The 12,828-nt window shown below is 49.9% G+C and overlaps 1 protein-coding gene across 1 annotated transcript in view; it reads left to right on the plus strand.

Moving 5' to 3' along the window:
* Slc9a8 (solute carrier family 9 member A8) overlaps positions 1-12,828 on the plus strand; it is a 48,175-nt gene that overhangs the window by 14,753 nt on the left and 20,594 nt on the right. The window contains 5 exon segments of the mRNA XM_051143833.1: positions 2,175-2,233; positions 4,225-4,308; positions 6,123-6,224; positions 7,183-7,217; positions 12,111-12,254. Coding sequence (XP_050999790.1) covers positions 2,175-2,233; positions 4,225-4,308; positions 6,123-6,224; positions 7,183-7,217; positions 12,111-12,254 — 424 coding nt within the window.

Raw genomic sequence — 12,828 nt, forward strand, 5'->3', positions numbered from 1 at the left:
AGGAAAGAACGGACTTCTCCAAGTTGTCCTCTGCGCTCCACACACTGTAACATGGCTGCCTCCCTCTCCCTGATAGAAAATGAAAGAAGGAAGTTTTAAATGACTTGGCATGGAAAGAACATCCTCTCCTGCTGGAGCGTGGTGTCACAGTGCTGAGGCAGCCCCTTCAAGAATGTCCAGCTTTTGTCCAAGCACAACTCCACATGAAGCTGAAAAGAAGCAGGCCTGAGTGTGCCCTTGGGTACACCTCCAGTGGCAAGTTACATGTGGCCTGAAGTCGTTTGTGCTGAAGCTAAGTGTTCTAAGAGTAGTTCCTGCACCTCCACTTAGCATTTCCCCTTCCGCTTTATTGTGCTTTGAATGAGAGCCCGGCTGTCTTTTTCCCTCACTGTAGAGACAGTTTCCATTGTACTTCTTAAAGATTTGTTTATTATGTATACAGTGCTCTGCCTGCACATACACCTTCAGGCCAGAAGAGGCCATCAGTTCTCATTATAGATGGTTGTGAGCCACCGGGTTGTTGCTGGGAATTGAACGCAGGACCTTTGGAAGAGCAGTCAGTGCTCTTAACCTCTGAGCCATTGCTCCAGCCCTCCATTGTACTTCTTTTTTCAGAGTCAATATACCTTCTTTATTTTTTCTTCTCTTTTTTTTTATTTAATTAATTTATTCAGATTACATCTCAATTGTTATCCCATCCCTTGTATCCTCCTGTTCCTCCCTCCCTCCGGCTCTTACCCTACTCCCCTCCCCTAGGTCTGTGGCTGAGGGGGACCTCCTCCCCACTATACCATTGTACTTGTTAAAAGGATTCCCTGGTCCTTTCCCCCAGCTTTCTGGATATCTCTGTATCTTGGCACATTACTCACAAGAACAGAAATGACTCAAAGACAGCTGTGTCACCCAAAACCTCCCTGCATTGATGACAGCTCACGGAGCAAGACCTGGAGTGCACTTTATCTGCGGTGCTCAGCTGACTGCTGCTTCTTCCAGACAGCTCATAGCTTCTGGGACAGGGAGGGTCAGGTTTTTAAAAGTATGGCCCCTGGTAGAAGGCCACATATCCAAGACTGTATATGGGCAGCATATATGGACTTGATGGTTTTGTTTGTGTGTGTGTGTGTGTGTGTGTGTGTGTGTGTGTGTGTGTGTGTGTGTATTTCAGGACAGGATCTCACTATGTAGCTCTGGCTGGACTGGAATTCACTATGTAGATCAGGCTGGCTCTCAAACTCAGAAATCCACCTGCTTCTACTTCTTGAGTGCTGGGATTACAGGTGTGAGCCACTATAGCCCACTGGTTTTTGGAGACAAGGTTTCTCTGTGTAGCCTTGACTGTCCTGGAACTGGCTCTGTAGACCAGGCTGGCCTCAAACTCAGAGACCCATCTGTCTCTGCCTCCTGAGTACTGGGATTAGTGGTGTGCACCACCACCTAGTGGCCTGCTGATTAAAAAAAAAAAAAACAAAACAAAAGGAGAGGACACAAAGTCGGATAACACTGCAGAAAATAAAGAAAAAAACAAAAACAAAACAAAACCAGAGGTGAGAGGATGAGAAGTTCAAGGCTATCCTTAGCTATATAGTTTGAGGCCAGTCCCCAAACCGGCTTCAACCTGCCTTTCATTATAACCCACACCCAGCAGTTGTAAGTGTGCACCCTTGCTGTTGTGCACATGTAGAGGACAAAGGACAACTTTTGGGGTTTGGTACTCTTTGTAGCATGTGGGTTCTGGGATAGAACTCAGGTCATTGGGTTTGGTGGCAAGTACCTTTGGTACCAACTGAGCCACCTCACCCACCCACCGCACCCCCACCCTCACCCCCATTTCTGATTGTTAGGAATAAGAAGGAATGGTGTAGGAGGTGTCTGGTTTCCGCGCTTCTGCCGATTTTCATGCCCCTGGGCGGTACAGGAAGAATGAGCAGCATCAGGTCGGCTTTTCTTCGCCCACATATTTTAGATTTTGCCATGGTGTGTTTGCCTGAGATATAAGTGGGAAACTCACCCTGACTTATAGCACTTCATGGTAATTGCTATGCTTGGTTTTCAGACACAGACCTGCAGGCGCCTAGGGCATCTTGCTGTATCGGGGACCGCTCAGCCTCTCGAGGACTGCCTGGTCCAGCCAAGTAGCCTTGTACTAAGTTTCCACTATTGCTTTTTCCTTCCAGGTATTCTCATGGGAGCAGTTATAAAAATTATAGAGTTTAAAAAGCTGGCAAATTGGAAGGTAGGTTTGATGTAATCACCGCTTTTGCCTGTCATTGTGTGTATGTGGGTGTGTGCGCACATGTGTGGAGGCTAGAGGTAACAGACTTGGGGTCACACGTTCCTCACTGGCCTAGAACTCATCATGTAGGGCACAGAACCCAGGCACCCTCATGGCTCTCTTCCCTGGGTGCTGGGATCCCAAGTATGCATCATCTCTGCCTGTCTAGTTCCCCTGACTTCTGAATGCTGAGATTCAAGAGTTGTCACCATACTCAGTTTAGGTTGGTTGGTTGGTTGGTTGGGTTTTTTTGTTTTTGTTTTTAAAGTTTTCTCTGTGCTCAGACTTATCAATCCTCCTGCCTCAGCCTTTTGAGTAGGTGGGACTACAGGTGAATGCCAACCTGCTGGGCAGTCCCTTGTTTAATTTGGTGCTGAGGTTGGAGCTCAGAGTCTTGAGCACGCTTTACAACTGAGCTGCTGCCCAGCCTACACTTGCTGCGATAAGTAGATTAGATGCCAGTAAGTCAGGGGCTGCTCAAGAGGCGGGGCCTAGTACAGTAGCCGGGGCTACAGACTGAGCTGCTCTGAATACTTGGATTTGAAAAGACCCAAGTGAGCGGATCGCTGTAAGTTCGAGGGCAGCCTGGTCTACAAAGTAAGTCCAGGACAGCCAAGGCTACACAGAGAAACCCTATCATGAAAAACCAAAAAAAAAAAAAAAAAAAAAAAAAAGAAAGAAAGAAAGAAAAGAAAAGAAAGAAAAGACCCAAGTGGAAGTGTAAGCCAGGCGATGGCTGTGGTCAAGGATGCTTGCTTTGGCTGGGCTGTGACTGCACACGCTTTTAATCCCAGCACCCTGCAGGCAGAGACGGGCAGATCTCATGAGTTTGAGGCCAGGAGAGCCAGGGCCATACACAAAAACTGTCTCAAAAAAAAAAAAAGTGCTTGCTCTGTTGTGAGGACTGGATCCCAGGGCCCACACTGGACTAGCAGTTCACAAACGCCCAGTTACTGCTCTAGAGTCTGACCCCTTCTTCTGCACATAAACAGACACACCTTTATGATACTGATTTATGTTTTGTCTGCATGTGTGTCTGTGCACCACATTCGTGCTTAGTGTTCACAGAAGCCAGAAGAGGGCGTCAGATCTGGAACTAACAGTTGGTTGTTAGCCTCCGTGTGGGCGCTAGGAATGGAACCTGAATCTGCAAGAGCACCCAGCGCTCTTAACCTCTGAGACATCTCTCCAGCACCAGGAACAGATCTTTTTTTAAAATGAAGGAAGCAAAATTGGATTTTCTTGGTTTTGTCGTTTTGTTTTATGACAGGCTCATTGTGTAGTCCTGGCTTCTTAGAGTTAGGTATTTACCAGGCTGGCCTTGAAATCACAAAGATCCTCCTGCCTCTGCCTACCAAGTACTTAGATCAAAGGTATGGACTGCCATGCCTGACAAGAAAGCAAAATTTTGAAGGTGGGGAAAAGCACTCAGTTTCTTGATCTGTAGGGTAGTGGTGCTGGATCCATATTGCTCAAGTCCCAACCACAGTCTCTCAGACTGGTCTTGAGACATGGCCAAAGGCACATGGGACCTCTTTGTGGGGTCATCTCTGGTTCTCTGTGTTCTTTTCTGACTCACAGGATGCTCTCTTAGCCCAGTGAGCGTAAGGCCTTGGGTTCAATTTCCAGCACCAAGAAAAACATGAAACCATGTAAAATACATTGTCTGTGGGTGTGTGCCCTTGTCCTCGGTTTCTGTCTTTTCCTCACTATTCAAAGATTCTATTTCCAAGTTAGGTCACAGTCCATACTTCCTAGTGTACTGGCCTGGGGCAGAGGACACTGCAACCCCACCGAAAGAGCTTCCCCCCGCCCCCAGAGCTCCAGGTGTTCACCCTCTGGAGCACCCTCATGACTTGCAGGGGCATAGGCCTCCTCAGCTCTCTGCTGACTGACGGGTACTTGACTCCACAGTTCCGCTCCCCTGAGTGTGCTCCCTTTTGACTTTACAGGAAGAAGAAATGTTTCGTCCCAACATGTTTTTTCTTCTCTTGCTTCCTCCTATCATCTTCGAGTCAGGGTACTCACTGCACAAGGTAAGGCTCACCTGGAGCACTGCCTTGTGGGGATGGCTACCCCTGTCTGTGGGGTGCGATCCCCAAGAGTTTCGTACACTTTTACAGCAGTAGCCCCTGGTGCTCAGCACAAGTGTTCTGAGCTTCTGGGCGAGCATTGTGGAGGCCATGGACATCAGCCAACTACAGAGTTCACTGTGGGGCTGGAGAGATGGCTTTGAGGTCAAGAGCACTGTCTGTTCTTCCAAAGGCCCTGAGTTCAATTCTCAGCAGCCACATCGTGGCTCACAACCATCTATAATGAGAACTGGTGCCCTCTTCTGGGATGCAGGTGTACATGCAGGCAGGATACTGTATAGTATACATAGTAAATAAATAAATCCTTAAAAAAAAAAACTCGGAGCTGGAGAAATGGCTCAGAAGTTAAAAGCACTGGCTGCTCTTCCAAAGGTCCCAAGTTCAATTCCCAGCAACCACATGGTGGTTTAAGACCATCTGTAACGAGATTCAGTGCCTTCCTGTGGCGGGCAGAATAATGTATAAATAATAAATAAATCTTTTTTTTTAAATTAATGATCTCACTGTTTGGCCATGGGTGGCCTGAACCTCACTATGTATCTGCTTCCTGAGTGCTAATATTAAAAGCCTATAAAAAACCATCACCTCTAGCTACAGGACATCGTCTGAACTGTTGAGGCATGTCTGCCCTAACCCCCACACCAGAAGACACTCTTGAAGTGAATAGCATTCTTGTTCATTGAAAGCCTTGGTGGTGCCTCTTGGGTGGAGTCTTCCTTCATCATGTGGAAACTATTGCTGTGTTGCTTGGACTCAGATAATTTCTCTGTTGTGGTTTGGGTTCTTTTGAGACAGGATCTTACATAGCCCAGGCTGGCCTGGAACTTCCTATGTGGCTAAGGGTCCTTGAGGTTCTGATCCGCCTGCTTCCACCTCCCAGGTGCTAGGATTACAGGTGTGTGTCCCAGCACCTGGTGTATGCCGAGTTCTACAGGAAAGAGAAACTGGGGTAAAGGGAAGCTCAGGACTGCAGAGGTTAGGGTACGGGGTGGGAGTGAGAAGTGCTGAGAGGAGCCAGGACTCTGTGGTGGGCACTCAGAGGAGCCTGCAGCCAGCCATTTGTCCCAGGTTTCTTTGGGACCTAACAGACCATGGTCCTGATCTTTGAACTTAGGAGCCTTGAGTGGGAAACTGTGATAGTATAGATTTTAGACTGAGACCAAACATGCACCATGGTTGTTACTTTCCACACCTGTGTATTGGGCATCTTCCATCTGACAGATGCCACTGTTCCTACTGAGCCTCCAGCCTTGTGGATAAGACAGATGTCAGTCAGCTGTACATAAGTGAGTGCTGAGTGCGGCTACCATTGGGAGAACATACAGATCCCTCCTGAGAGCTAGCTGGGAGACAAGAGCAGGAAAGGCCCCTGTGCAGAAGCTTTAGCATAAGGTACACAACGCAGGATCCAGATGCATCCCAGGCAGAAAGATGGCATGCTGCCACATGAAGGCACAGGCCTCTCCCAGGCTCCCCTGCATCTCAGGTGTAAGTGGCAATCAAGGCAGGCAGCAGCAGCAGCAGCAGCAGCAGCAGCAGCAGCAGGTGGAGCATTTGCAGACGCAGTAGACAGTAGAGCAAAAGGGACTGGGGACAGCTGAGGCCAGTTAGCTCTTGCTTTGGGTCAAGGTGAGGGAGGGAAGCAGGACAGGCAAGGGTGCCTTGGCCTGTGTAGGAGTCCTGCCTTGGAGAGGGCACAGCTGGAGGGAGAGGGGTACAGCCTCACTGCTCACCTTCTGCTCCCCAATTGCTCCCAGGGGAACTTCTTCCAGAACATTGGCTCCATCACCCTCTTTGCTGTCTTTGGAACGGCAATCTCTGCTTTTGTAGTAGGCGGAGGGATTTACTTCCTGGGTCAGGTAAGAAAAGCACACACACACTCTTCTCCCTTGCCCCACCCCCATGACCTTGATGATCTTCTATTGGAGGGTAGTGCAGTGTGGGACAGAACCTCCAGGCCTGAGCTGCCTGGCAGGGTATGCTTTCCTAGGAGGAAGTCCTGCTCATGCATGTGACCATGGTATCTGGAATTGAGGGGACTCTAAACACCCCAGATAGTTGATCCTACTTGCAAACTGCTCTCTTCCCTTGGAATGCCTCGAAGCAGAGGAGCGTGCAGTACCAAAGTTTGAAATGACGCAAGTGGCAGTTGTGTTCTCAGAGCAGCTGCAGCAGGGCTGAAAGTTGCTCTTGAATGAAGATTTGCATTGAAACCAGAGCTGGCTATGGCTCTGTTCTCTCAGTTTCCGTGGTGCTCCCGCCATTGTCAGCCCCTTTCTGAGGCAGTAGCCCATGCTCTGGGCTTTACATCAGCTTACTTCACCTAGAATGAATCCCTCGGATGGTGGCGCTCAGACTGTTTGTTGTGCCATTTGTAGAGAGCTTAGTGATGCTGAGAACAGGCCACGCTGAGAGTGCTGGCAGGTGGCTGTGAGTGCTGGCAGGTGGCTGTGCACAGGGCTGTCATTTCTCCTGTTAGCACAACCCACTTCTCTGCTCAACAGCCAAAGTCAAGTCTGCCCTGAAGCTTTCCTAGGTGCTCGGCTTTGCCGTGCTCCCACAGGGTTAGGTAACAACCTTTGGAGCAGGGCCCATAGCTGCTAGATTGGGAGAAGAGCCCTGCGCCATGCCAGGGCTCCCACATGCTCGCAGTAGCCCTCGGGGGACGGGGAGGAGGCTGTCCTATTTTCCATGGGGACCAAAGATAATGTGCTTATTAACTGATAAGAAAGCACTGATGGACACGTTAATCTTCCTGGCTCTTCTCCAGGGAATTTTTTTGTGTGTGTCTGTGTGTTTGTGTGTTTTATTTTACAGGCTGATGTAATCTCTAAACTCAACATGACAGACAGGTAAATCTTTCACACTGTAATTCCCTCATCGACTGCTCTCGAGGCCGGGATGTTTTCTGCACGCGGCTTCCTGGGTGTGGTCCTTTCCGACTCCCCTGCCTGGCTTGCACTGTTTCCAATGTAGAATCTATTCTGAATATATTTGTCTCTGAAGTGACTCAAAATTATATCAATACTTTCGAAGACCCCTGGTCATAACACTGCTGATTGAAATGATTGTTTTCACTTAAGCTTTGGAGGGAATATACTCTGTTTTTTTGTTAAGAATTGTCTTCTAAGCCTGGCGTGGTGGTGCACACCTTTAATCCTAGCACTGGGGAGGCAGAGGCAGGCAGAACACTGAGTTCGAGGCCAGCCTGGTCTGCAAAGTGAGTCCAGGACAGCCAAGGCTACACAGAGAAGCCCTGTCTCAAACAAACAACAAAAAAAGAATTGTCTTTAGAGCCTGGGGCTGTATATACAGCCAGTGGCAGAGCCTTGCCTGTCATTTATGGGGCTCTGGATTCAATCTCCAATACTGCAAAAGCAAATAATAAAACCTTCATTTTTCTTTATAGCTGTTGTGGAAGGGAGGTTGTCTTCCCAGTAAGTGTGGACTGGGAGAGAGTGGGGTGAGAGCCTGGACTCTGGGTTTCCCACCAAAATGTCCCTGTGGTGGACACCCTCTCAATCTGAAGCCGCTCCAACAGAAACTGGTCGCTCTGAGAATCTTAGTCCACTGGGGAAAAGCAGCTAACACAGCGGTGTTTGAGAAGGCCCCAAGATAAGGTTTCAAAAGGCCCAGGCCTAGTGCAGCCCAAGAGGTTTGCAGTACCGACGTCACTCTCCTGTGTCCACTCTCAGCGCCTGTCCTGTGGCCAGTGGGAAGCTGAGGAAAAGGGCTAGGGACTCTGCTCCAAATGGTTCCTGAGAACTGAAATGTCAGGCTTTAGCTACAGGGTAGCACCTTGGACTAGACCCCTGAAGCGTCGATGAGAAATGGGCCACTGAGAAGCTTCGTCCACAGTCCCCACTCCTTACTCTCTCCAGGCAGGGATATAGGAGGGTTTTTGGTTTGTTTTTTGTTTTGTTTTTAAAAAAAAAAAAAAAAGTTTTCCTTTTTTGTGACAGGGTCTTAACTCTGTGGCCCAGATTGCTCTAGAACTTAGTATATAGCCTAGGCTGGCCCCAAACTTGAGGCAATCCTCCTGACTCAGCCTTCCAAGTGTTGTGATTTTAGCCGTGTGAACAGCTCAGAAAGTTGGATACATAGACAAGCATCCTGAGTCCCCTCCTTCCTGCAGGAGCCCGAAGTACCACAAAACCAGTACCTGGTGTTTTCTCGGTGTGCTGTACGGAGGGAAGTGCCTCAGCACCCTTGATATTAAGGGGTTGCTTCCTGCCTACTCGGGGTGGGGGGGTGGGGGCGTGCTCTAGAAGAAGCACAGTGTTGATCAGTGTCTGAATGGACTCAAAGCCAATAGCCTCACGTTCGGTGGAGAGAGCCCAGCCAGCCTCACCCTGTGCAGGTGCGCCCTTTCTGTTGCAGTGCTGCCTGTAGGGTGGGGCCTGCTGTCCAGGGCAGCAGAGCCCTACCAAGAAAGCTGCCAAGGCAATGGCGGTTTGACAGTGGTCACAGGCAAGTACTGCTGAGGGGGACAGCAATCCACAGCTGCTTTGGATTGTTGTGTGGACATGTGGCCTGCAATTACTGGATAGTTAAAAAGCTTTTCTTTTTCTTTTTTTTTTTTAAATTCATTTATTTATTAAGTATTCAGTGTTCTGCCTGCATGTATACCTGCAGGCTGGAAGAGGACACCAGATCTCATTATAGATGGTTGTGACCCACCATGTGGTTGCTGGGAACTGAACTCAGTACCTTTGGAAGAGCAGCCGGTGCTTTTAACTGCTGAGCCATCTCTCCAGCCCTAAAAGCTTTTCTTATGCTGGGGGTGGAGCCCAGGACCTCATGTGCAAGGCAGATGTCGTATGTGTGTGCTGTTGCTCTGCTTTAAAACAATGTGTCTGCACTTGTTCTCAGCCAAGAGTCAGAGAGCACCCTTTCCCTACATGCACACAAATGTGTCATTTAAAAAACCAAGTCTGTAGGTGATTATGGGGATTTTTCCAGTTTTGTTTCACTTGGCTTCTTTTTGGATGGTTTTTGTGGCTGCCATGGTATCTCTCTTAGACCAGGCGACTCTTGAACCTTATTTCTGATCCTCCTTCCTTACCTTCCAAATGCTGGGATTATAAATGCCTACCACCATGCCTTGCTTTGGTTTTGTTGCTTGTTTTTTTGAGACAAGGTGGGTCTCACTATGTAGCCCTGGCTGCCCTGGAAATCTCTCTACAGAAGGCTGGACTTGAACTCATGGAGCTCTGCCTCTGTCTCCAATTTGCTGCCATTAATGGTGTGGCACACCCAGCCCATTGCTCCATTTTTTGAGTGTCGATGACACCACTTTCCCCACACTCCCACAGGCGGCCTATCGTGGCTTCTGCACTCCAGAGGACACAGGCATGACTGGTGACATAGACCCAGCCACAGATACTTCTGCTGGTGAGGGTTTGCCCTGAGCAGCTGTAACACCTCATCAGCACAGACTTTTCTCTTTCTTTGTTTTTATTTTCTTTGTTTTTACTTTTTTCCTTTTGCATATCCCTGTTCCTCTGAGTCCTACAGTCCTGTCTCTCTTTTCACATTTTGCTAGTAATACTTTTTGTTTTTTCAAGATAGGGTTTCTCTGTGTAGCCTTGGCTGTCCTGCACAGCCTTTGTAGACCAGGCTGGCCTTGAACTCACAGAGATCCACCTGCCCCTGCCTCTGTGAGTGCTGGGATTAAAGGTGTGTGCCATCACACCCAGCGGTAATACTAACTTTTGAGGGAGAGAATAAAGGAACACATTTTTAGCTTGAGCCAGTTGCTTTGGGTCCTGGCCATGGATGTGGAACCACAGCTGGCCAGGCCTCTTGAGGCCTCAGGCTCATGGTTAGAAAGACCCCAGCCAACTGAGGTGTGACATAGACATGGGAGACACTGTGCAGCCTGCAGCCCCCTCCTCAACTGCATCACCAGCATCTGTGTTAGCGTTTCCTCTGTCCGTCCCTCTCCATGCGTGTCTGTGGGCCCTGATCCTGGTGCTGGGACCATAAGAAAGTGCCTTGGCCAGGCTTCTGACTGTGCAGCTTCAGCCCAGTAGGAAGGCTCTAAAGCAACAACAGAAAAGGTTGTTGGCTCAGGGCTGAAGTGTCTCACACATGACAGCCCTAGCTTAGCATCCTCCAGGACACGTTCTGCTCAGGGGCCTCAGACCAGCTTTCCCCTTGCTGGTGTCCACTCCCATTTGCTTACCTCATGTGGAGCACAGACAGCTCCAGGCACTCCTCACCAAGGGTCAGTCTGCTCCCAGTGACCTAGTAAAGCTAGTCCAAGTTTGTGTGCTGTGCCCACCCCCGGAGCCCCTTGCTGCATAAGGATAGACAGTATAGGACAGCTTCCACAGGCTGTGGCTGCCGGGCAAGGAGACGGGAGGCTGTCTGCCTGATGCACTCTATGCAAAACCCCTGCAGAGTGCAGCCCACTGCCCCTTTTAGGACACAGTTGAGCCGTTAATCTTCCTTGATGTTACTGTGGGTGATCAGGGTGGAGAGGAGGTGGAGAGTCTGGCCCTGGGTCTCGGTGGCAGTGCAGGGTCTGAGGGCCTTGGCCACCTGGCTGCTGTGTGGAGCTGCCTTCCCTCATTCCTCTTCTCTACCTGACTACCTATCTTTTATCTGTGGCTATGTCCTGTGCCCAGCACAGATCCTGAGAACACAGTAAAGAGAGGGCAATAGGCATCTGGGGAAGTATATTGGTCACCTTTGAGGGAGGCAGAGTTTTATTATAGGAAGTGGGCATCCTGTGGGGTCTGGTTCTCTCCTGGCTGCCTCAGACTCTTGCATGCATCTCTCCAGGAGCTGCCACCATATGGATTGGCAATTGGGGGGTAGGGTAGGGGGTGACTGGCCTGCTTCATGGGCTTCCTCCCACCAACAGCAAGTGTGTAGAGCTACTCAGTGACGCCACCAGAGGAATCCAGTCCCTCCTCCTCCTGCTGGTCACGCTTCCGCTCATAGCTCAGGCTGGCCTGGAACTTGCTGTGTAGCTGAGTGTGACCATCAGCTCCTCACCCCTTCAACTACACCTTGTGCTGGGGTTACAAGTGTGTACCCCGAAGCCTGGTCTATGATGCTTGGGCTCAAACCAAGGGCCTTGAGCATACTTGCCAAGCCTTCCCGCCCAGCGCACAGTGCCGTTTTCTAAGTTGGCCTGGGCTCTGCTTCCTGCTACACCTGCCCTCCAGGTAGCAGCACTGGCTCTGAGCTAGACAGTCAGTGGGAACAGGCTTGGGGCATGTGCCCATGTGCTAAAGAGATACTTGCTGGTAAGCTTAGGCAGGTGGCCAGTACTGGTGGCAGTGAACCTTATGACCCAGTGCTGCCTGTGAGACATGAGGGCCCAGGCTGTATCCTTCCTTGGCGGCTGGCTTTTGGCATGTTCTTTGATGTTACAAATCTGAGTAGAGGCCAGGGTTGGTCACAATTGGCACAAATGACCTGATGGCAGAGCAGAGGTCAAAGCCAATAGTTTATAGGACTTTCTGGCCAAGAAAGCTTGGCAGTGCATCCTAGGGTAAGCAGATTTCTGTGCCGCACTAGCTAGAACAGAGTGCAGGGCTGCTGCTGGGAAGCCAGGCACACTCAACACTGCGACTGGGCCTCTCTGCTCCCGTGCAAGGCAGGGATGAGTGGGGAAGCACACCCTCTCTCTGTTGGCCCTTCAGCTGCCATCTCAGCATCACATCTGAAGTGCAGCTCTGTGGGCCCAGCACCGTGCTTCACAGACTCTGCCCTTGCTTCTCTCCTTGCAGTTTTGCATTTGGCTCCCTGATATCTGCAGTCGACCCAGTAGCCACTATTGCAATTTTCAATGCACTGCACGTGGACCCCGTGCTCAACATGCTGGTGTTTGGAGAAAGCATTCTCAACGATGCAGTCTCCATTGTCCTCACCAAGTAAGTAGAAGAGAGTGGAAGGTTCTGGCAGCACACCCGTGTCAGTATGCAGGTCCTGTGTGAGCGGCTCAGTACTGTCTGTCTGCATCTTGCCACTTTAACATGGGGTCTGTGCCACAGGAGTATGTGTCAGCCAGGCCGCTACAGGGATTGTGTCTGTTTTCTGACCTCTTTGTTTCTCCTTTTTTTTTTTTTTTTTTTTTTGTTTTGTTTTGTTTTGGTTTTGGTTTTGGATTTTCGAGACAGGGTTTCTCTGTGTAGCCCTGGCTGTCCTGGACTCACCTTGTAAACCAGGCTGGCCTCGAACTCACAGCGATCCACCTGCCTCTTGCCTCCCGAGTGCTGGGATTTAAGGTGTGCGCCACCATGCCTGGCTTGTTTCTCATTTTCTAAGGGCTTCTCAGAGGTGACATCCTCAGGTCCTACTTTATAGCCTCTTTCGCAGTGGGTCTGGGGTATGCTCCGGTGGGTGACTTGTGTCAGCCGCGTGAGGGATTAGTGTTCGGGAAGCAGTGCTGGGTTAGTGAATGCAACCTGGGCCAATGTTGAGTGTTTGCTCTCCCCTGTAAGACTC

This window comes from Acomys russatus, chromosome 4 (assembly GCF_903995435.1).
Source record: "Acomys russatus chromosome 4, mAcoRus1.1, whole genome shotgun sequence".
In the NCBI taxonomy this organism is placed as follows: Eukaryota; Metazoa; Chordata; class Mammalia; order Rodentia; family Muridae; genus Acomys; species Acomys russatus.